Below are 25,267 nucleotides of genomic sequence, written 5' to 3'. Positions count from 1 at the left end.
CGGATTTGCCTTCTTTTTATGATATATGGATATGCAATAAAAATGTATATAGAGAAAGATTTAACAAGAACATCCAATAACCTGCATTTCTAGAAGATACTCGTGAGAGTGCGCAAAACTCGGCGTCATCATTGTCTTTATGCTACGGAGTTGTTTCTGTGACGTAATAGGCAGCATTATAGCCTTCGCTTAGCTACAAAAAATGATTCGTATTGCTATTTAAAACTATAATAGCTGCACTGATGCATTGGTATAACGAATGGAATACGCACATAATATTTGTTTAAAGGCTATGAGATGACCACAAACATAAGCAAGGCCTAAATTAGCATTTTAGTTAAGTGGTGTGTTAGAGAGAAAAAAATCCCTACCTCTCCCGGTCACTTGTAAGAAACTGTGAATTTAAAAAAACAGTATCAAAATTCAGAGTCTGCCCGATTAGTTTTGCAGCTGACACGCAACACCTTCTTCTGCCTATTTTACATCAAACACAATCAACCCTCCCTCCCCCCAAAAACCCAACAAGCATGGAAGATAAAAACCGCGTTAGCATTTATTTAAATTCACAGTAGCCTGGATGCAGCAGAAAAATATTCTTTGGACTTAAAGTTTGCTCACTTCACTGACAAATCCAAACGTCAGGTGCCAGTTAGTAAAATGTGAAACGATGACAATCATGGGTAGCAGTAATCCTATACGGTATATAAAAATGAAGGGAGTAAGCGTTTGTACCTCAGGGGGTGTTGTTGGGGTTGAGCTTGGGCTGGGCTGGGTTGGGTTGGGGGACAACAAACAATGAAAACATACCTTTATACAACATCTTTTATAGACGTGATATTGCAGAAATATCTCTCTTTTTTTCAAACAATTTATGCTGGTATACTCTATACACTGGCCCTTTATTCGGTGAAATTATTGCATTGTAGGCTTGTCTAAACCTCCCATATAACGAAAAAGCACTATAATATTCCCATAGGAACATACAGAGACCTATGGTAGCATTAGAATTCCTGTAGGGACTCGAAGTAGTAGCGATCTTATTCTTACTTTTTTTTTGTAGTATTGTATTTTTAACGGTGCCCTGGACGCGATGTACATCTGTAGGCTACTGAGTTAGCGTTGAGTAATAGTAATAGTACTTTGTAGTATTTTTATCTGCTGTGGCATCATTAAATATTCCTGTAAGTAGAGTTTTTTTTTCTCTGTGATATCTCTATAAAAATCTATAATAGGATTACTATAGGTTCTTTTTCGTCAGGAGGCTGCTTTTACTTCTCTGGAAATCAATCGCTGTCTGATTTTTCGTCTTTCGACGTGACGGTGGAGTGATTGTACAGTCCCTGTGCCATCAGGTGCAAGGCCAGAGAGTTTTTAGCGCCGCTAGCCTTCTTGATTTTGGCCCTCTTGTTCTGAAACCAGATCTTGATCTGGGATTCGTTCAGGCCCAGTTCCTGCGCCAGGTTCTGTCGCCTCTGCTCCGTCAGATACCGATTTGTCTGAAACTCCGATTTGAGTCTTTGCAGCTGTTCTGCTGTGAAGGCCGTCCGTGGTCGCTTGTCCTCTTTGCTGGTCGTTTTCTTCTTTGGTTTCCGAGATCTTGGCCCTGTAGTGTGGGGAGGTGGGAGGTGGGGTTCACAGATACACATGTATGGGTTTGTCAGCATCCGAACACGAGAAGAAAAAAAGAGAATAAAATCATAATAAAAGATACACTGCCCATTATCAGGGTTGTTTTATAAAGTTCAGAAACTATTTTGATTCATTTTTTCTTATTTATGTATTCAAATCCTCAATCAACATATGATCTCTACACTGTTGTGCTAATTTGTATTCACAGCAGTGCCTACAAACCCGTGCGTAAAGCGTATTTTATAATAATCTAAATTTTATAAAGCTTATTTAACCCCCCCCCCCCCCCCTCTCAATGCAAATGGCTCTGTGTCTTACTGCTCTGGTCACCGTGCCTTTTAAAAAATCGCAAAATAAGTGTGAATTAACTGACAAAACATTTTTAGAAACTTGTAAAATCTGAACAGGGATGCTTGTTAAATGTTGACAAAGCAGAAACAAAACCTTCCCTTCCCCCCTCTGTTTTTATCCCTCTTCCCCGCTTACACATACTACGTATGGATACATACACACACACACGCACACACACAAACTCTGGAGCAATGTGAAATTATTAGCATAAAGCATCGCTGACACAACTCAGCCACTGTTTAGCAGGTTGGCTGAAAAAAAAAAACAGGATCAATTTCAGTGAAGCTACTTTGCATTTTAGTTTTTGTGGGCCACTTGAAAAGCTCCTCAGTGGACAAACGTGAACAGAATGTGAGCAGCACACATTAGATACACATTAATTTTCCGTCTGGATGGAGGCCTGTTTTGTGGAGCCGCTGGCTGTCTGTGTTCGGTCGCCTCCTCCAAACAGCGCGGAAAACATTAATGAAACTACTTAATACGAGTCGAACCTCCATGAATCAACGTGCATGATGTGTGTGCCCATAACCCCCCCCCCCCCCCCCCAATAAAAACCTGCAGCTCTACAACTCGGTAGTAGTCGCCTACGCCACTCTATATGGCGTTACATAATGCATGAGAACAAGTTGTACTCCACTTTTTTTGACAGACACTTAGAAAAATACACGAGCTATTAACCTTGCTTGCTAGATGAGAAGCGACTTTCCACGCGTTCTTGTAACTGAAGATTAGAAAAAAATACCACCAAGCTCTCTACTGGCCAGCGTGTAGCCTACAAGTCCTACTGCAGCCATCATTTGAAAGCATATGCATATTTAATTCACCTCAAACAACTTCTGCAACGCGTTTAAAGAGCAACACGTCCACGCAAAGTGCACTAAATATTCATTTGGAGCAAATTCTTTGGAAGACACGCAGCTGCTTATTTTTAATGGAAGTAGGACTCCAATATTATCATATTCATAACAACGTGAAACTGATGACTGCTTGAATGTGAGATTTTCAGACAAAAATTTAAATTTCTGTGCAATACAGAAATTGAATATATACATTCAATTTCTGTATTTTTAGTATTTAAAATATTTATATCTTTTTTTAAGGAAAAAAAAAGACATGATCTCCGCTCTGTCATTTGCATTAAAATTGCCCCTCGCCAAAAGCTTTTCATGTTGTGTTTTTCCGCTCTGTAAATTCACACCTTGTTATTGTCTTCCTGTGGATATTATTCCTGCGTTAAATAATTTTTGATGGTTTTCTTTTGTGTGTGTGCAAATTCTCAGCCTGCTCTGCACAGCACGGTTCGCTTCTCTACTCTCGAGAAGTCGGTCAAGGCATTCGGGGTCAGTGTTACGGGGTATTTCAGGTTACCGAGAACGCGGTATAGAAAATTAAAAAAAAACGCACACCAACCTGAAGAAGGCCTATCCGAGTATCTGGTGCAGTAGACCCAGGCTGGCCACAGCATGGGCTGAGACATGGATGGGTTTGAGCTGGCTTGGGAACTGTCTGAGTCTGAGCTTAGGCACTGGTCTCCATTCTCCCCGCGGGGTTTCAGGGGCTCCTCGGCGGCTATAGCAGGCTTCTTGGTCCCGGTAACCGTGTGTGGAGTGGAGGTCCCTTCTGCTGGCACAGTGCTCCCCACCGGTTCGGTCTGAGGGGCGGTTGGGCTGTTGTGGCTCTCCCGCGACGCAAGGCTACTCTCTTCGCGGTTTGCGCCACCGTCCTTTTTCCGTCCGAAATCCGGCCGCAGGATGTTGTCGATGAAAAAATTGGTGACCCGGTGAGGGATCTGCAGGTTCTCCGGCGCCTGTAAGAGGGGAAGGATGGCTCTGTTTGATTCGTCCGCCGACTCCTGCCGCTCCACCACATCTCTGTTGCCGTGATCATTTTCTTCCATACTGATTCACTTTCCCCCGCTTTACTCTCTTTAACCCCTTTATCGCTCTCCCCGTTGCAATAAAATTCGCGAACAACTTTAGGGGAATTAGACTGCAAAAACTGCACGAGTAAAATAAATAAAAAAGAAAACTCAAATACTAGTGAGTGCCTCGGACACCATGCAAAGCCTTGCGACTGTGTCCTCTGAGAAAAGCATACTTTTTGACATATATCCCCCCAATCTCGGGTTACAACTGATCTCGCACAGCTAAAACATTTGCCATTTGCGCACCATCCAATTTAGTGTCATCCAATATCAGCGTGCTCGGTAATGCCTACACCTAAACTAAACTAAGGGTAAATAAAGAGGCTCCTAAACTGATGCTCTAATACTCTCACTCTGGAGTTTTGTTCTTATTTTCAATACGAGCCCCCCGAGTGACGTTTTCCCACCGTCCTCCCAGACACGTGCCTTGGACCAATGGGACGGCAGAAACCAGGCCACGTGACGCAGGCTCCAGAGCAGTCTACAAACGCCCATCCTCTCCTTAGTAAAAGAGAAAGAGTGCTGGACTAAAAGAGAAGAGACCTAATTTAAATCCAAGGCATGCACCCACATACTCACAATATTTCATCAGTGTTTATGAACCTGTGACTTATTTTATTCTATTTTGGGGCGCTTTGGGGTTTTCAATTTAAAAACGCCATGCATGTCGGTTTTTGTCGTGTATATTAAAACAATAGGACACTGGAGCATCGGTTGTCAAATTGAGCTGCGGGGACCCCCGGGGTTCCTTGCTTGCAGGGCAAGCAGGGATTCCCAATAACACAAGTAGCAAATTTTTACTATATAGGCCATTTATACACGTGTATATATATATATATTTTTTTTTTATTCTATTCAATAGCATTTTTATAACTATAAAGTTTAATTTTCGACACTTTTACGCACGTCCGCAATTAAATACAGTTTCATTCTAACATAATAAGAAGTGATGATTTACTCATATGAAGGCAAATGAGACGGAATTTTAACAAAATGGCTAACTGGTCCAATGCAGACATGCGTGGGGATGCGTGATATGAAGATCTTTGAGGCGAGTTTTAAAATGCCATCTGAAAACACTACAACAATAAAATAACTACTTGTTGAGTTTATACATTACAATTTAGCTTTATTGAATGTAGTTAGAGCACTGGTAAGGTCAACTAAGGCTTGAGAACACTCCGTCCTGGCCAAGGTTAAATGCGGATAGCCTTTTTTCTGGGTGTCTACGTGCTCATATTTTCACCTATGTGTGTTTACTTTAAAAATGCAACTTAATCTCCGAGCATTTATGCCCTTTATCCCCCAAATAAACAGCAGATTTTCTGTTTACTCGTCACTGATGTGCAGGGTGGTCGGATGTGTCATGTTGCTTTCAGTCGCCTCATAACTGGCAACAAATTGCATCAAAACTAAAACGTGACAGCCAAAAGAGTCTTCCCTGTCTGCTTTCAAACGCACGGGGAAGTGCGCTGAGTATTTTTGATGTTCTCATGTTCGCCTGTCGTGACGCTGCGGTCGACCAAGAACTGGGTCCATATCCCTTTAAAAGAAATCAGTGATGCAAACAAACTGTTTTGTGCGCGGTGCTCGGGATACAGAGTCGCGCCAAAGACAAAACTTTGAGTAACTTTGCTGACCAGCACCAAGTTTGCGCTTCACTTCCCAGGACGCCACCGGCTCGCGAGGACGGCTCTTCTCTGGCGTTTGAACCGGAGAAGTGCATTTAAAAAAAAGAAAGAGAGCCAGAGTGGATCGGGGATGACCTGAGGAGCAGCAAGACTGAGACTGAGTGAGGAGTTTTTCGGCTGGCTTATTTTTATTATTAGAAAAACGCTTTGTCTTAGTCACTAGGTTTTCTGGCTGGCGCCTCTTAGATTCTTCAAATTAATTCAGGACACATAACCTGTTTCCTCGTGTTAGCTAATTATTTGGGCACCACAAGCCGGCAGTTTGCTCTGATGTGATGTATTTGTTTGATTTGATTTGTGCACATGCTTTGGGTTTGGGAAAACTGTGAAGGTTGGCTGAGAAGTGGAGTCCAAAGCTGTTTTCATTTCTATTTGTGCAACACAAAAAATCTGTAATTTAAGCTGGTTTAGTCTATGCCCGTTTTTTCCCCCGTGGGAGACATAATTTTCTTGATTATTTTTTTCTCACTTGTTAAATACAGGCTTTATGAATTTATTTTTTGCAAAGCAATAGCGGTGAAGCAGCACAGCAAAATATTTTCTTGGAATTCACACAGTGCGCGTTTCCACGGCTATGCCCAGCTCCTAGTTGCAGAGATTTGCAAAGTGCACCATCACATGCTTCTAGCTGATTTGATTTAAAATAAAATTCTTGCTTTGTGATAATGCTGCTTCTGTTTAGTATTTTTACACCATACCTGAGCAGCACCTTCTGCTCCCGTCTAACATCTCCCCAGTCACAAAAGGGCCCAATCCAAACAGTGAAAGTTGGGAGTGAAAGATGTAATTAGACAGGCCACTCTCACGCTGCGATTGTTTCTCACTTGTGAGGGGAAGCGCAGATTAATGTTGAGCGCTAAATAAGCAGCACACAATGGATTCACAGACAGGCCGCTACCGCCTGGGCTTGGCCTCTAACCTCATAGCAAAACAGGGATGTCTGGAGGAAATGACACCATTTCAGACTCTGAATTATAATAGGGGCCTTTGTGCACTAAAAAAATATGCACATCTAAACCAATCTAAGCCTGAAATATTATTTGTCTTTAGAGTGAAAGAGCGTCCACTAATATCACTCCATTGGCTCATATTGTTAAAGCGTTTTTAAACAAAGGATGAGATTTGTTTGAAAGTCGGATTTGGAAATAATGACTCTTTGAGCTATTTCTCAGTGCTGCTTCTGTGCGGTGCAAGGAAGTCATCTCAGCCTGGTGCAGTTTTTAGACGAAAACAAGGTTTTGACTGAAATCTGGAACACACATGCTTATTCCTTTATGCTGTACAAATCCATAATCCCGGTCATTGTGGGGGTTCCGATTCACTATTGTCTGCCCACTTTGGACTGGCTTGTTTTGAGTATGACTGATGAAAAGACAAAAGGATCGTGCTCTGTTTTAGCTCCTAATAATCAGTTATTGCTTTGCCTGCTGAACATTTCTGTGGTGCTGGATGCTAACGAGACTTTCTGGTCGACCTTTTTCGGGTTTTTGTCAAATTATATTTTCCAGGACGGTCTGATCTGGTTTATTAAGGGTTAAAATAGTACCATACGATTCAGTTATCGACATATTCTCATTATTACTTTAAATATAGGCAGGCGTTAACTGACATCTATAAAGCTGTGTTTTATTGGCATGGTCTTTTATTCATGTTTGCCTGTTTTGGCACGCTTATATGCCAGAACAGCCAACGAGAGCTGCTATTATACTTTCTCTGTTTCGGCTCTTGTGGCGCCACTGCATTTTCTTCAGAATGCGCTTTGTTTCCCTTATTTACTGATTTGTAAAACGTGATTTTAAAATCACAAGCCTTAACGACGGTAACTTATCAGTCCCCCCTGCCTCACCAAGCCTGGGCCCAGACTTTCCACACGCAAGAAAATGATCAAATTACTGAACAATTACAATTACTTTATTTTTGCTTGTACTATTTTCCCAGTCAATCAACTTATAATCTTATAGTTACTGTCATAACCTAACCATTGTAGTGCAGGGGTTATACCTTAACCCTAGCTGTAGTTTTTGTTCAAGATGACTTTTTATATTTTGACAAGAACAACAACAACAACAACAAAAGTCCACTGGTCAAAGAGTAGCAGCCATAGAGCCAGAGACAGCTGTTTTTTGGGGGGGATAATAATTTTCTGGCGAGTCAGAAACATCCCCTGCAACCATTTAACATTTTGAACACAACATGTGAAATATTTTCATTTCCTGGACCCTGTTTGCCATCATTTGCTCTTTAACACGCTGCCAGGTAACCTCCAAAATAGCCTCCAGCAGGCCCGTCAAAGCTCTAATCAAAGATATAAAGATTTAAAAATTCTTGATCCCGCTATAAGGATTTTTTCCTCTCACATATAGGCTCAACATTATTCATTTAGCTGGTTAGCTTTTCTTGAATTCTGCATCCCGGGTGCCGCCTTATGGTTAAAACATAGCCTATAAAATGGGCATTTCTTATGATTATATTCTGTTCTTGTTCACGGAAGCAGGAAACATTGATTATTGTACTTGTCATATCTGTCAGGTTCTACTAAATAAGTGAATGCTTCCGTTTTCTTCTGTCTTTTTGTTTGTCTGCAAAAAAAAAAAAAAAAGCATTGGGGCATCTCTTCTTTTGCCCTGAAAGGGTTAATATTCCCTGTCTTTGAATGCATATTTTGCGTGCAGCGTATATACACACTAACCAGGTGTGTTTCATAATCACTTATAGCTCTATACCCCTCCCCTCTACCTCACACGCGCACATACACACACGCATATATACAGACATATACCCCTCCTACTATTATAATGTTTCGCATGCATTGTGCGCATGTGCCCTGTCCTTGAGTTCCTATAACCTATTTTTTTCCTCTGTATTTTTCTGGGTAGGATTGTCTTATACGTCACCAGCGCTCAGTACTATGGAGTACTACAAAAGGTGACGCGCAGAAGGAGGATTTGTGAATGGACGCCGTGATGTGTGCCAGCTCACAGATCAGAGGGCGGTGGGCCCTCTGCAGATGCACCCCCTCCATCACACCACCCCTCCCTCCAGATGAATGGGGGTCTCTAATATCAGCCCTGTCACCATTGCAGGGGTCTAACCAAATCCTCCAGCTTCCTGTGCCTTTCAAAACCTAAAAGCACCTCTCTTCTATTTGATGATCCTGTATGATTTTTTTCTTTCTTTTTTCTCTTTTCTTTTTTATTGTCGTGGTTTTGTGGGCCTAGAAGCTCGCTGCCCACTCTTTTATTATGGGCCAAGAGCATGGCAGCCGAATTAGACTAGATTAGAAAGCTGGCCGAGCTGCATTTAGTGGGCAATACAAAAAGTCAATCAATTTTAGAAGTGTGGTTCATCGGAATATAAAATAGGTTAAATGGAGGGACTTGACACCAGTATCTATTTTTTCATTGTTTCCCCGGAATTTTCCAGAATCGGTCTTCGCAGTGTTTCATATATAACCATAACAGGATAAATCCCAAAGAAAAGAAACACATGGATAAGAAACAAAAGCAGTTTTTTGGTATCTGACATCGATACATGGATACAATTGTAGTAACAGTCTTTACAAAACTGCCTTCTTGGGCTGAAATACTGTAGGTGTTCCTCCAAGTTTACATTGTTAGATTTTTAAAGCAAAATCATGCTCAGGTGGTGTTTCTCTAAATCCGTTTGATTAATTTTATGCTCCCTTTTTCCAGTGGAAAAAGCGCAGTATATAATTTCCACAGCTGCTTATTCATCACAGGCTCTATGTAGATGATGTCTATATAAATTTTTTTTCCCGTGGTTTGATTGTGTTTACAGAGAAATCCTCTAGAGTCGCCACGTAGCGGACTTTGGGGCTGCTGAATCTTCTGCTTTCAGCCCTTTATAGGTTTTAATAACTCTTAATCCGTCTGATCAGTCTGGCGTAGATAAGTCTCATTTGAATTTGGATTGTTCTTAAGAGGCGGGTCGTATTTCTCCACAGAAGTCTACAGAGCTTAGCACAAACAACCGCACCACCCTGAGCGGAATTAAGGCTTCAGCTAAATTAGATGAAGGGTAATTGAATGCAGCTGACTTCCCATCAGCAAACTCTTGAATTAATACAATGAATAATACCAGTTGATGGTCACTGATTATTATTATTATTATTGTTTTATCTGTATTTTTAGGATAAAAAGTCAAAAAGTGCATTTTCTTTTAGACACGAAGCAGCAACACTCCAATCTTTATTTGCATCATTTTAGAGAGGAAAAATAGGCAAAACTTTTCTTCTTTTCAAGTTTTCTCTTTGATTTGGAGAACTTAGCTGTGGTGCATACTGTGTGGGTTGCAGACATAGAAAGCTTATATCTTTGACAAATCAAATTTCTGTTCTTGCCAATCAGTGCCACTCTGGATTGTTTTGCAACTATTTAACTGTTTTCTGAGCGGAGGGGGAAAAGAAAACTGCATATGCTTACTGTGATCCAAAGTTGTTGTTTTTTTTCTTTCTTCTTTACAAGAGAGAAAAATAACATAATTCTGATCCGGAGATTAAGGTTTAAAGAAGAAAATTAGATTTTAAAATATAAATTAAGGACAACCAAAATCTATAGCGAACAGAACAACCATATCTAAGAATGAAACTCTAAAAAATAATGCAACAGATTTATAAAGTGCACCAACAGCAATAAAAGTTTGAACAGAAAAACCTTTCCTTACAGCGGCTGCAAGAAAAAAAAATCCTCATGCATTAAAAAAAAGCATTGTCCACCTTCTTTCTTATATTTTGAAATAACTCAGAGACACTCTTAATGACCCATAGTGCCTCATTAACAGCCATAAAAGTTTTTTTTAAAAAGGTTTTAAAGTGGAAAAAAAACTTCACTATGCACGCAACTCTCGCTTTGTATCCCGTTAAAGATCAGAATTTCCTTTTTCTAGTGTGCTTTTGTACTTATATACACATCAGAAAATAACACTGTAAAGATCCTCATATCTTTAATAATAACTGGCTATTTTTCACAGAGTGTAAAAGCCTCTAAGGGTCCGCTCTGTAATCCTGTAGGTACATAAAGCGCACAGTTATCTGCGTGACGCTCAACTGGTGTCAGGCCCACAGAGCTCTTCTCCTACTGTAGTTTTGTGGCTGGTCTGCGGGACTTTTCACGTGTCGGGACGTCTTACTTCGGACAGCAAAGAATGAACTGCACGTGGTGGCTATTTCTGTAAGGTTAATGGGTTTACATTCTCAGTCATACAGAACAAATAGGCTATGGTGTGGGTGGGGGTGGACAGGTTCAGTTTGAGAGGGACCAGAGAGGGGGGGGGATGAAAATGTGCCGCCAAACACACCTCAAAGCAAAGCCAGTGTAATGTAAAAAAGAAGAAGAAGATGGAAGTAGTGTGTACCTTATGTTCAATCAGCTCAGCTCGCTGGCCCCTAAAGTTTTTTGGGGTCCTTGATTCCCCTGTGTGGGTCATCCGGGAAGTTTTGCGGTTTTTGGATTGTCCGCATGCCTCGTGCACCTGTCTGTCGCGGGGAAGCAAGGAACAAGTGGGACAAAGACAGGTGGAAATCACTTGCTGAAACTCATATTTTTTCTTTGTCGTTATATGAGCTAATTAGATTTTATTAGAAGAACCTCACGTCCGCAGGAAGTGCAGTTAAACGTGTGATCGTTTAACTGCAAAACCAAATCTGTCAGTTTTATTTCCTTTAAAACGACGAAGAGGAGAAATTCCTCTTAAATTATGGCAAAATCTATACATATATATTTAAAAAATAATAATAGTACAAATCTTATTCGCGTTTATGTTAAGCTGAAAGTAGATTTACCCCAGCCAGTTCGGATTTTGCGTCCGGGCAGTTACAAACGCCAAACCCACACGTTAGATGTAATCATATCGCATCACAGAGATTTTAAAGTTACACATTTAGTGCGAGTAGTAAATGCTAAGGGATTAAATCAAGCATCGGCATCAGTGCTTCTTCATTTGTTCATACCGAGGCTCTTTCTAATTGCGAGAAACAATTTAAGTTATGTCCCCGCGTCCAGCAACTTTAATTATAGTGGAAGGAGGTCAGTCATAAGCGGATATTTGACCCGGCTCCTTGTGTGGCATCGCGCCCTTTACCGTTAAAGTCGCCAAAATAGTTCTGGACTCCGCTGGATTTACCATGTGCACCCAGTCCCACCCAGTGCACCTGAGTTGTTTTTACCCCCCAGTAACTTATATGTTGTGAATTTGTCACCTACCAGGAGAGGGGCTCGTCAAAGGACATTTTAGACGCAAGAACTTTCCCAGATGGGTTTAGCCTGCCAACTTTGTGCATTTCTCCGGAGCGAAGTGGATAGACTGCAATCCTGTTGCTTGAATTATGCTTACGCGTACTAATGAAGACTAATTAAAACATGACAAACATCGACCTTTAGTGCATTCTAAGTAGGGCTGCAAGCATGTCTTAGATTACTGGTATATGGAAATGAAGTCTGTTAGCCTATTTGACAATATACACACGGGCGACATACAGTAAGACATAAGCAGACTGTCCACATTAGTTGTAAAATCACGCAAACGTAAGGGCTTATATATATGTATATATGTTTTAATATTGTAATATTTTAAACGTGCTTCATTGATACAGCTAATGGCCACAACCAGCTAATCTTCTTGAATCTCAAATCCACATTTTATTTTTAAATGAATCTCCTACTATTTAATTCTTTTTTCTTTCTTTTTCTTTCAGAAAACTAAAGAATACACACGGATATTGACCTGTGGTGTAAATTTTAGCCTTCTCTCTGTTTGTGAGATGTTGTTGTCTGCCTCCCAGGATAGATCTCGCAATGGAAATGCTCACCTTGATTTATTCCATTACCTTTTATTCAGCTGTTATTATTATTATTATTATTACCCTGGTCGATTTACAGAGTCTGATCTGGGCGCTAGGATGCACTGGGTGTGTTTAATTTACACTGGGAAGGATTTGTTTGGATGGCATGCATAATGTGCCATCACCTGAGGTTTATGCTGTCATTTTATTATTGTCCTGCGGTGGAAGAAAAGGAATCAACTGGAATGGCACACAAGGCTGAGCATGTTGACTGAACTGATAAATCTCACACGACACAAACACTTCTAATGATGATTCTGTATCAGTCTGTTTAATGTTTTTAAGCGTTCATACTTTTATTTGTTTGGGGTTTTTTCCCCCCCGTGATTTCACCCACTGGAGGAACTGCGACCAAAAAGAGAATCACAGCCTCTTAAAGGGAGAAAAGGTGTGAATGGATCATTTCACCCTCAGACAGGAATACGCAGAGAAGGCAGAGAGCAGCCCGAGACTGCCATTTGAATGGATCTGAGAGGTAATTTGAGCTAAAATGGAGTCCACTTCTGAGCCACTCACTCAGCCCCCCCATGGCATCCACTGTAATTCATTATTCCTGGCCGGCACTGGGAGAGGCAATGAGCGAGGGCAGAGGACAGGAGTGGACCCAGCTCTGGTGTAATGAAGACTCAGTAGACCTAAACCAGTCTCGCACACACTCGCACACGCACTTGCACACACAAAATCTTTCATTATATTTCAGAGAGAGCAGGACATTAATGCCACTGAAGACCTTTTGGCAGAGAAAAAAAGTGCAATGATTTTCTCCACACTCAATCCATTTCATTGACCTTTTCTATCATGCATGTGACTCTGCCCGCTCACTGCACTGTGAGATAAATATTCCAAGGATAATATTCCTCTGCTGTTTTAATAAATTATCTTTCTGAATCCAAAGTTTTAAGAGGCTTTAAGGAGAATATGAGCGTATTTGTAATTACTTTTACTTTTAATTGCCTTTATTTTTCTTCATGTGCTGTGTTTTCTTGCTTTCTCAGATTCCAACACTTCGGTTGTTCTTTGTTCGACGCCTCTAAAGACTTGTTTTTTCTACATTTCCATACAAGTAGTTAGGTGAAAACCTCTACATAGATGAGGCCCTTCCAGATCTTCCTTTTCCTTGTCCTTCCACTAGGGGTCTATAGATGTCCTGTCCAGACAAGCTGGGAGGATAAATACTGTCATCTGGTGGTAACAAAAGCCATCACTACTGGGTAATCTGGTACTATACTGCATGTTTTCTTTCCCCAGAATATATGCATCTTAATATCTTTATCCACTACCACACCACAACGCGGTACTTTACAATACATTTAGTTTTTTTAAACAACAAAACTAATAAAGTAGTCAAAATTTCATTTTTCTTTGTCCTGGATGAAACAAACAGAAGTTTAGTGCCACAGGTGGAGCATGAAATAAAGCAAACAGTGCCTGTGTAACAGCAGCTCACAGATTTTAAATGTGTGTGACAGCCAGGTGAGATGACAGGCGCTCCCCCAGATGGGTTTACCACAGAGACGCGTGTTCAAAGCGAGGCAGGCCACCAGCGTTCAGTGAAGACAAAGTCAGAAGTTATAGAGGAGAGGAGAAGTTCAGCATTCAAATGTTTAGATAGGAAAAGAAAGAATAAACGTGAAAGTAGCTGATGGTTTCAATACATTTTTTCAGATTGTAGATGCAGATGCATTAGTGTGAGACAAGTTTTTCTACTAAGACAAATCTGAATGCTTGCAAGACTGGGGTAAGAAAGTGATGAAAATAAAGTTTTACTACAAATTATGCACCGAGTTATGAACATTTTGTTTCTTGTTAAGTTTGAACAGCTGTTTAAGTGAAAAGATTTCTAAAGGAAATGTTTATTTTGATGGGCGGATCTGCTGAAAATGGTCACAACCCCATAAGATTAGTACCTGTTGGTTTAATGGTTTTTAATGTATTTTATAATTATGCCTTACGTGCACCATTGTGATATGTAAAGTCTTCAGCTGTTGCATACATTTAGAAGTTCCAGCAATTCACTAATACACATATTTAAAATAATAATTTGGCCAAATTGAGTCTATTCAGATACAAATAGAAAGAAGAGCTGTAAAAATTGTAAACATCTTCTAGTGACATTGTAAATGCTATCCTGTTTGCAAACTGTTCAATGGTGTATTCCTGAAATGCAATACAGTGACAGGAACAAAACCAAATCTGAAATATAATCCAGATGAAGTGTAAAGTAGCACAAAATAGTAATACTCGCTGCCTTCTACACTGTTGAGGGACGGTAAACGAAAGAGCAAATCTAAAGAAGCAGTTTAGTATAGGATTGCATCTTCTTTCTCAGTACACATCTGAACACCACCTTTTTTTTCCTTGAAAAATTTAGTTTTTGAAATATTGCCTCATCACAAAAAAACTCTCAAAGGCAAATATATTCAAAAGTGCCAACACCACTAGAGTTGCTCTGAATTGCTGAAGCCTTTTTCTTTGAGTTCGAGCTGCTTTTTTTTTTTTTTATCTCCTAAGAACTCATAAAAGTGAGAAACTAAGAAATACTATAAAATTACAGAACCACACAGTGCAGCAAAGAACTATTATTATTACATTACATACATATTGGCCTTAAACTCTGCTGTATCATACTGTTATATTTTAATGGCAATACCACCGGTGTGTTTCATGAGCAAAACTCGTACTCATACTTCTTCCATCGTGCCAACTTATTCTGGAAAGCTGCACTAATCATTTTCCACTTTATTTTGGAGTCTCTCTCATTTCCTTTGGCTAGTTTAAAACAAATATATATCTGTACAGTGTAATTTTTATATGAATATACCTTCTTGTCTTGTTCTTTCTGCTGCTGTTTTCCTCCTCGGACCAATAAAGCTATTTTTTAAATCTGATTTTATCCATCTTGTATACCGTGATCTGTACTAAACAGACGCAGTAAGTGAGACTCTCATTTCAAGAGACACAAAATTGCAAAGAGAATGAAGTTAAATACAAAGTAAACAAGTTAAATTTGCCATACTCCAGTGTAGAGTTGTAAATCTTTGTCTTCATGTTTGCTGGCAGTCGACTCGCTGCACGAAATGCGAGGCCAAGTAACACAAATTTCAAAGTCAAAAAAGTGCTGCAAAGAGATGATAGCAGCCTGCCGGAGCAAACCTATAGGTGCCGTGAATCAATATATCTGATGTGCCCTCGCTTGTCTTCTTGCCTGGAAGGAAGGATAGAGAGACGGAGAGACGGAGGGGAGGGGGCGCTTTTGGCAATGAGGGGGGTTCTCTAATGGAGTCTTTCAGTTTGCTGTGGCTGGAAATGAAAGGAGGTTGAAGCCTGGCCAATTATTCTGCCTGAGAAGAGTAGGAGACTGAAAGAGGAGGGAGAGGAAAGAGATGGCGTGTGGCGCCGTTGCCCTGTTAGAGGATGGGTAGATGGATGGATGGATAGATGGGATAGAGGGATTGATGGAAAACAAAAACAGATGCATGTGAGTATAGAGGGACTTCCAGAACGAGGGATTGATTCAGAATAGCCCACAGCCATTGGCCCCGCTCCCAGAAATTTCCCCCCAGTGCAAAAGGTTAACTGTCAGTCCCCCGCTAGGTATAAATAGAAGTCTGCCCTCCAGAAAGGCGTGTTCAGAGAGGGGGTAGACAGAGGAGGGGAGGGAGGGCAGTTCCTCATGATCCCAGTGACACACAGCAGAGGGGGGTGGTTTTAGGGTTTTTTGGTGGGTTGCAGAGGGTCTTACAGAGAAGAGGAAGGAGAGGGAAGATGCAGCCAAAGACAGTACAAAGGAGGGGACAAAAGAGTGTCCTCATCTATTCAACATGACCGTGACAGCAGACACAACAAATGCCATCATCAGCACCCCAGAAAGCTTCATTCCAATTAAGCTGCAGCTGCATTTGACAACCAAATAAAATCTGCGGGCTAGTGTCTTACTGGAGCTGCAGAGATGTGTAATTAGGCAAGTGTCTAGTAATCAGTTTAATTATGAATGATGGTATCAGGTTCATATCACCACAGGGGAAGCTACAGTGTCTGTTATTTTCAACCAGATAGCATCCGTATGTCACATCATAGCAGTCACAAAGTCCCTCCAGTCCCACACGCGAGTAACACAATAAAATAAAAGAAATCACAAAGACGTCTTTGTCAAGTGTTTTTATTTTTCACTTAAATCCAAAGTAGCAAAAATGATACACAGCTGAATTATCAGACGCACACACACACACGGAAACTCTAAAACATTGAGACAGAAGGTGCTTCACCACCTCAAAACATAAAGCTTCCTCTTCAGTTTTAGCACACCTGAATGTACGCAGATTCGACCTGAAGTGATCTGCCACAAAAAAGGATTTAAAAAAATAAATCAGGTTTCCTTCAGTAACACTACTAAATGAGATTTTTTTAAACAACAGTTTGACACAATTTTTTTTTTTTAATGCTGTCTCTCTGGTTAGAGTCATTGGTATTGACTCTGAAGGCATGTAATCTCTGACAAAAGCATTGTTGTTTACAAAAAAAACATAAGAAAGAGAGGATATTATTGCTGTTTTGAATGATCCACACTGCATATACTTTAAAGTTACAAATATGTTTTTTAGCCTTTGTCAGAAATAATAAATAAGGAAGAATAATCGGCTCATGTATGGTCTGATTGCACTTAATCCTCTAGACCCCCAGACACTAACGCACTGTAGGTCTAGTGTGGTAATAATACCTGTCTGATTACACAAGCAAGCCATTATACACACAAGCAGTAATGTCATTATGTTTTTTTACAAGGATACAACTAAACTGTAATAGTGACAAAAGCACTACATTCTATAATACACAGGCAATCACAGATTGCAAATCTTACGTAATAACGTCCCGTCCTCTCCCATTTTAACTGGTGTCTGTTCCCAAACTATCATCTCTAGTTTGAGGATGCTGTTGAAGTCGAAAACATGTACGATCCCACAGTAAAGTGTTTTTCCAAATGGGAATGTAAGGTCCATTCTATAAAAATGCACTGGAAAGGGTTTTTTTTTTTTTTAAACTGCTAGTATACCTGGTACATTCCTTCAAAGCATGCTTCACCTCTATGGTTCATCTCAACTCCCAGTCCCGACTAACGCTTCCTTTTAACAGTCCTCTCTGTCGTTTTACAGCAAAGACAAGCTTGATAACTGATTAAAAATAATACTATTCGCTGGCAAAAACAACTAATTTCCATTCTAAAAAAAAAAAACGAAGCAGCTTGAATTTTGTGCTTCAGTGATCTTCACTGTTTGTGAATATATAAAGTTAAATTGGTAGTCAACTCTTGGCGCCTTCTTTAATCATGTATTATAATCAAGTGTTAATAAATCAGAAAAATGATTTGCTTTCCTGCTGGGAATAAGATGAGAAAGCAGTTTCCCCAAATATTTCCCAAGACATTGAACTAGTCCTTCGAAAAATGTGAAACACCGTTCATTACCATACATACATTTAGTTTGGGGGCGGCGGTCACTGGATGCTTGGAAAATAAATACTTTAATTTGGTTTCATTGGGATTCTACATTGGAAAACAAAAGGATCTCTTTGTGCAAGCGAGCATCATTTTGCCCACTAGAGCAACACTTCCCTTTTATGATCATACAAAAATGAAAAGAAAGAAAGAAAAGAAAACATCATAGCACCCCCATCATTTCTTTTCTGCCATTTCCAGGATACAAGCACGCGTCCACTTCATGAAATTAAACCCCTCTCCTGTTCACTTCAAACAAGGACACACACACACACACGAAAAAGGCAAGGGCTGTCCGCCTGTGTAGTGTGAAGGAAGCCTTAATGCTAATGGAGCACAACAGAGGCGGGAAGGGGCTGTTTGGCTGCAAAGAGATGCAGAGGACATGGCACGTTTGATGAGGGGCTTTTCTGACCTGCACTTTTGCCATCTGAGCAAAAGATGAGGTCGTGACAAAGAGTCTTTCCTCACATCATTCTTCTCGTTCCTCACAGAACGTATCCATTTTTTCTCGGATGCTCTCGCCCGGTCGTCCACCAATCAGTCCATGTGGGGTTTCTCAACACCACCCTGGAGAAAAAAAACAAGACCTATGTTAGTTATATATCAATCAATTTGTAATGCAGCAACAGGTTAATACTTGTATTTGCTCACAGTATAAAGGTAGCATGTTTTGTTGATCTGACTGATATTAGAATCAGTTCCCTTTTTCTTTCTCCCCAATGGCAACCTAATATTTTGCAGAATCGGGGGAAGAAAGTACTTCCTTCTCAACATCGGCTTGTTTAGTTACATGCTTAATCACCTTATTTGCTCATGAGCTCCTGCAATAGTTACATTTATCAGCCATTCAGCTTAAAATCACAGCTAATGTGTAATAAAGGGTGTTTTTTTTCCATGGTTAATCCAACTAAACAGACTCTATCGCTGTCATTTCCAGAAAATAAAACAAAAAAAAAAAAGGTCTCGTGTGCCTCCTGATTCTTCTCATAAATGACCCACTGAAGCGAGTGAGCGAAAAAACACAGAACAAAACCACGAGTTCAGACTTGTGCCAACATTCCTCATCGCGAAAACAAAAACAACAAGTAGCAAATGACCCTCTGGTCAGCCGAGTCCAGACTGGCTCTGTGTCTCACCACGACTGTGAAAAACAACAGCTCTTAATCTGCTTTCACGCTTTCAGTGAGTCAAACTGAGGCAGTGATGGGGACTGGTACTTTACAGACAGAATGAGGTGAGGCTTCTGGGCAGAAGCTTAATGAAGACATCAAAGCTGACTTGCTGGGATAATTATGAAGGAAGGGGGGCGTCCAATGCTCTTTGCACAGTTTTAAACCATTTGACAATGTTATCTGCTGCCGCGCCTCAGCAGAATAATTGCAAATAAAGCATGTGTGGCGCACGGGAAGCTTTTGAAGTCAGCTCTTTAGACACAGAGCGGAGGCTGATAACGATAAATGCGGAGGGATATTTTGCGCAAATACGACATACCGAAAACTTTTCAAACCATTGATGCAGAATCGCCACTTTATCCTCCAACTTTTAACATGGCCAATTGGAAAAACCTTTTGGATCAAGAGAGTCATGTGACTGGTTTCCACTGAAACTTGAAATCTTGGTAGCTCTTGAAAGGAACAGTTCATCTCAAAAGTGAAAATTAACATGTCAGCATCCAACCTCATCCCTGCTTTGTTTTACACATAAAAGACAATAAAACTCCAAATATGCAAATGCTCCTTTTTTTAAAACCCTTAATTCTGAAATCTGCAAAATTTAGTAAATAAGCGAGAAAACCTAGCTATCTGACTCCAGAATAAATACAATGGATTCTACGGACTTAGCTATAGCCCCTAAATATGATGATCACAGGACAGTAAACAGTGGTTTCTTGCAGTGAGTATTGGCTTGTTTCAACTGGTAATATTCCAATAAAGCCAGGTAAGTGTTACCTCGTGAAATCAGCACTTCACACAAACATCAACATATCAGTCTGAACCTTCAGTTAAAGGATGACAGTGTGATCAAGACTTGCAGACTTTACCATGGCTAGTTGGCGTCCTATGTTACCCACAGTAACACCGCCGGAGAAGAATATGCACGGGAGCCAGGAGCGTACGTACAGGAAGTCTGGAGATGTGTACCTTAAGAGAAAAAGAGAAAAGAAGTCACACTTCAGAAAAAAATAAAAGTTAGGAAAGCCATCCCAAGCACAAGTATGAGTTGCAGTTATTACCAAATCATTACCTCCCCTCATCCCTTACTATTTTTCTATTTTGTAAAATCAGGAGGATCTGCAGCTGTGTTTTTCTCTCTCTGCTGTACAGTTTTAGTTATTATTGTATTGGCTAACACGTCACTGACTTCATTCCATATCCTCATACCAAAGCTGGGTTTACTCTCACCAACACCCACACCAAACACTGTCATTTTAGTTGTGGGTGTAATAAGAAATAAAAGAATAGTGATGACAAATCACTGCATTAGTTTTGTTTTCTCAGAAAAAGATACTCAAGAATGTTTTTGTTCCACTTTTAAAGGCTTTCCTTGAACACCCTGTTGTTGCTGATGGAGAACTTACTGGTAGACTCCATTGTAGACCAGCAGCTGTGTGATCACAGTAGCTAAAAAGGCAGTGGTGATGCCCAGTCCGAAGCCGCTCCTGGACCGGTCGAATGTCCACCACAGACCCAGGGACAAGGCAGCTAGCGTTAAGGAGAGCTGCACGTTGTTGTCGAAGTCTAGTTTCTGTGTTCCGGGAAGTTAAGGACAAACAAATCAAACAGCACGAGGATAACATCTGATTATTTCTTACGCAAATATTTGGCCACCAACAAGTTGCACCACCTCTTTTTGCAAAAGGATAAAGCAGATTACTGAGCTGATGCAGACAGCAGCCAAAATTGAGTTAATTACTGGTGTACTTTTCCACTGTACTGTAACAAACAATCACAAAAGTAGCAAAAGTGCATTTGAGAGGTGTACAGGACATGGTGAAAGGATACAACACTGGCGTGGTTGATACCGACGAACACAGCGATACACCTCATGACGCTCGCCCACTCCCTCTTGAACTTGTGCGGCTCTCCCAAGTGGCTGTCGAGACAGGGATACAGCAGGCCGATAACAGCTGCAAAAAAAGCACAAAAAAAGGGAACAAACAGTCTTGAATTGTGCCAGATAAGCAGAACTTCTCTGAAATAAAAACAGGGCAAACTGTGTCATAGAGACAGACTGCTGAAGGTGCATTTCCACAGTTAGCGACACACCTGCTGTACATGCACTTCAAAAATCCCCACATGACGAGTATGCATAAACATTAGCTTTAATTTTAAAGTTGTCTTTTACTTTTTAAGTTTGCGACTTTTTAATCTAACTCCCTACATACTGTCATTAAAAGTCCAAGAATTTGTGAAGGAAACTGTGTAACCACACTATTTGAATGTAAAAAGTGCACACAGTGGATATCTTACAAGAAGAGTTGGAGGAGTTACAGGAATTAGTACCTGGGTCACGAGAAAATGAATATGAAACCATTTTGACATTCGATTCGTCACTTAAAAAAACAAAACTGCTCACAGAAAGCACCAGATGCTCTTTAATACCAGCCTCTTAAGTCAGAGGATTTACTTTACCCCTCTAGCTTTTGTTAGTATATTTTTCACCTTATTCAGGCTCCAAGAAGCTTTTATCTGAGAAATACCTCCTTTGACTCGTCATTGACAATCTTTAGCTGCAATCCTACTAAGAATAGCATGCTTAGATGGGATCTGTGACAGTTGCTTGTTGTGGAACCTGAAATATCATCTGTTTCTTGGACTATTTATCAAGCATAAGAAGACATTTAATGACATCACCTTCAGGTGTGGGAAAGTAAAGAACCATAAGAGCCATAAGCCTACATCTCTTATTTCTCAGTTTGTTTCTGTCCTGCAGCATGCAATGACGAGAGGAGGGGGAGGAGCCCAGCATTTACGCGCTTCTTTCTTTCCCTCACTTCCCTGTTTCTGGCCTTAAAAGTACCTCCCCTCTCAGCTCACCCGTTATGACACCATCCAATGAGCTCGCAGCTCGCCTCGTGTCCGGCTGCCGCGACCAATCAGAGCGCAAGAAAAAGCAACATCCGTTCCAAGCCATTTTTTTTTCTTTTTGATAACAGCCAGACTTAATGATGCCTTCAAAACTGATAATTAATATGAAACAAAAACAAAACTGAAAGGTGATTCATTGTCAGCTGATCATACAAATGCTCCTGACAGTGGTGATGAGAAAAGGGATGTGCTTCTGCTGTATGCGGTTTAAATTCCTGCTGCTTATTATGGCAAAATCCAGCTCACAAAGGGGGATTTCCTGACCATAAGAGCCCATTTTATATACACAAGCGGTAAAACACACCACATATTATTTAAAGTGTCATTTTCTCTTCATAAGGGAAGGCTGTTGTGCTCTAACTCCTCCCCTCTCTGCATTCCTTTGTCCCCAAATTAGCTGCAAACTACTGATCACCCGGGTAAAACCACCCTTGCAGGGTCGTTTATAAAGCACCAAGTAAGCTTGATAAAATCAGCCTTTTATTCACTCACCGGCTCCTGTACCGCAGCAAGGTGGGATCCACCATGCGGACGAAAACAAAGTTGTCATCACCTCCTCGGGGAAGAGGGTAACATTTCTTTGTATCTGGAGCAAGTTGAGCACCAAGGCCAGGAACACTCCGACCGTGAAGAGGACGACACCCCGGCGGATCAGGTTGGCCGTCCGGACGTCCTGCAAGGAGATGTAGGCACTGCTGAGCACCGATGTGATGATTGACATCATCTCTTCAGCTCTGGATGCCAACCAGTTTGCGCCAGAAGATGGGTGCTTAGTTTCGGTCTTTGATGAAGTGGAGCAGCTCCAACAATGCTCCTCCAGCCTGGGCATTTGGCACTTTAAAGCTAAAGAAGGAAACGAGACAGTCAACACACGAGTGCCACTGTTTTCATGTTGAAAGAAAAAAATCGAAGAAATTGTTTTAAAATTGTTCTGGCTGCTCACCTTGATCTCCAGACGTCTTCAGAGTCAGCTCCAAACAGAATCCTCTTCTCCTGTTCATTCGCGCCTCGACAAGCAGATTTAAGCCAGGATCCCTCCTCCTCGTTTTCCTGCTCTTTTACAACAAGTGAACTGCAGTCACGTTGTTTGTTCACATCATCGTCAGCAAACACACGCAGAGCGAGAGAGAAAAAACACACAGTGCTCCTCCATTCCACCGCACAGACCTCATACCACCGACGAGAGCTTCCTCTGCAGAAAACAATCACAGCTGTGTCGGGTGAGAATCGGCAGCCAATCAGAGCGCGGCGGCTGATATGACGTGACGCCACCCCACCGCCCACTTCGTCCGGGACAGACGCACAAACAGGGAGGCTGGAGAGCAGAAGTGAAAGTGGAAACGCCAAACAACGGCTCTTTAAAAAAAGCCTTTATTCTCTCTATGATAGTTTACAAGAAAGTATAAAAGAAATCTAAGAGACAGAGGAGGCGGTTAAAAACATTTGGAATAAAAGCAGTAACTATGACTAAACTACCACAGTACCACAGCTGTAGCTTTAGATTCAACTAGAATATTACTCATTTTTTTAAAGGTAAATTTGCGTTTACCAGGCAGATCTCAAGCTCCACCTCGCTTAGATGTTGAATTATTCACTGATATTCTCTAAACAAACCCTGCTTTTCTTCGTCTGTAACTAAACAAACAGCAGTCCTCTGCACCCTTATATATAAAGCCTTTGGGAAATGGGGTCAGTGGCACAGTTCGTTTGTTTAAAAAAACAAACAAACCGGTAAACTTTGGGTCACTTTTGAGGAGGTGTGGCTTGGAAGGAGGCTCGGGAAGGCGTGTAGTGCCAGCGCACGTCGGTTAGAGATAACGTGTATTCTGAAAGGTTCAATACCCCGATCACATGTAGACTTTTGGGGCTCGTTCGACAACAACGCGAAAACGTGTTTTGCAAGAATCTGCGTTGTCCAGTCGGTCGTGAGTAGGTCAGTGCAATAACAAACACCCTCCTGCTGGATACGTGCAGCAGGACACATGCAACTACCGGAGCACATTTTGCTTCTGAGCCCGAGGAAAACCTCACCTCGCACGTGGATGAAAATCTACTCCAGTGCAAGCTTCCTCACTTGTTGTGTTTCCAAAAAAGATAAATCAAACGTTTTCAGTTCTTTTCACTTTGTAAAAAAAACCTGAGTCACATTTACTTAATAATATCAGCTTCTGGCACTTACAAAGCAATACCATGGATGAATCATTTCTTTATGCAAATAAGACTTGGAAAAAGTGAGTTGATGCCTCATGACCTGGAGCAAATGTGGTAAACAAAAACAGAGACCGTATCAGTGTGACAGCATTTCATTTCAATTAGGTTTAATTAAATGTATTTTTTGGGGGTGTAATTAACAGTGCTCTTGATATTTTGGGGGTATTATATTAATCGTGTGTGTGTTTTTGGCACATTTGTGGTGTTCAAATGTAGAGAGTTCGGCACTAAATCAGGGTGCAGTGTTGGTTTTCACCCAATGTTCAGCTTCAAAGCTTCCACCCAGCTGCCGAATTTATCTCTTCTTAGTTATGGCTGATTTGATGTGCAGTGTGGAGAAAATCATTGTACGATTTATCAGGAGTATTTGTGGAAATAACTGTATTTATAATAACAATAATAATAATAATGGACATTGTAACACTGTGGGCACACCAAGGACTTTTTAGTTTTGCTAGTGGTTTTGTCTCTAGGGTTTGGTTGCTTCACCACTTTGGCTGCATGGCCATGACTTTTGGTGAAGACAATCAGAGTCTTCAGGGGTCAAATCATAATGAGTCTGTTGATTCTCTGACTTTTATTCTAGCACCACAAACAGATTAAAGGCAGCAGTTATCCTGTTAAATATGTATCAACATCTACTTGTTGAATTCACACTATTTTTCGTAGTTATGTTATTGGTCCCCCAGAATCTCAGTATTATTACTCAGTTAAATACACTGCCCAGTGGAAAAAAAACAAAAGGCACCGCTTGTATTTAACTACCATAACCAGAATTTATGCAGGGATCAATATGATTCAGCTGGCTGTTTAACCGTAACTGAAGCAGTGAGAAGCTTCTCATTAAGAACTGTCCAGATTTTAACTGTATTGTTAAAACCTGGAAGGTTATTGATGAACCGGCACCTTTTAGGAAGAAATGGTATTGGATAAAAATTCTGAGTGATCGTGATTGGATTTCACTTAAACATCTGGTCAAATTAAATAAAAACAGCAACAATAAACCTCATGGCCATGTTA

General features: G+C 40.8%; 2 protein-coding genes across 2 annotated transcripts; both read right to left on the bottom strand.

The window, feature by feature from the left end:
* Positions 1-258: 258 nt before the first annotated feature.
* en2a (engrailed homeobox 2a) lies at positions 259-4,296 on the bottom strand. Its single transcript, XM_005722771.1, has 2 exons — positions 3,391-4,296; positions 259-1,603 (listed from the first exon to the last, which is right to left on the bottom strand). The coding sequence occupies exons 1-2, from the start codon at positions 3,875-3,877 to the stop codon at positions 1,284-1,286; spliced, it is 807 nt and encodes a 268-aa protein (XP_005722828.1). The 5' UTR covers positions 3,878-4,296; the 3' UTR covers positions 259-1,283.
* A 12,303-nt stretch (positions 4,297-16,599) lies between these two features.
* On the bottom strand, positions 16,600-24,194 carry insig1 (insulin induced gene 1). Its single transcript, XM_005722770.2, has 7 exons — positions 23,586-24,194; positions 22,980-23,351; positions 22,529-22,879; positions 20,951-21,075; positions 20,527-20,693; positions 19,990-20,089; positions 16,600-18,515 (listed from the first exon to the last, which is right to left on the bottom strand). Exons 2-7 carry the CDS (start codon positions 23,035-23,037, stop codon positions 18,486-18,488), a joined length of 831 nt encoding a protein of 276 aa, XP_005722827.1. The 5' UTR covers positions 23,038-23,351; positions 23,586-24,194; the 3' UTR covers positions 16,600-18,485.
* Between the last annotated feature and the right edge of the window lie 1,073 nt (positions 24,195-25,267).

This window comes from Pundamilia nyererei, unplaced genomic scaffold (assembly GCF_000239375.1).
Source record: "Pundamilia nyererei isolate P.nyererei 1_Seehausen unplaced genomic scaffold, PunNye1.0 scaffold00007, whole genome shotgun sequence".
Classification (NCBI taxonomy): Eukaryota; Metazoa; Chordata; class Actinopteri; order Cichliformes; family Cichlidae; genus Pundamilia; species Pundamilia nyererei.
The sequence above is the reverse complement of the archived record's forward strand: the minus strand, read 5'-3'. Positions and strand labels throughout refer to the sequence as shown.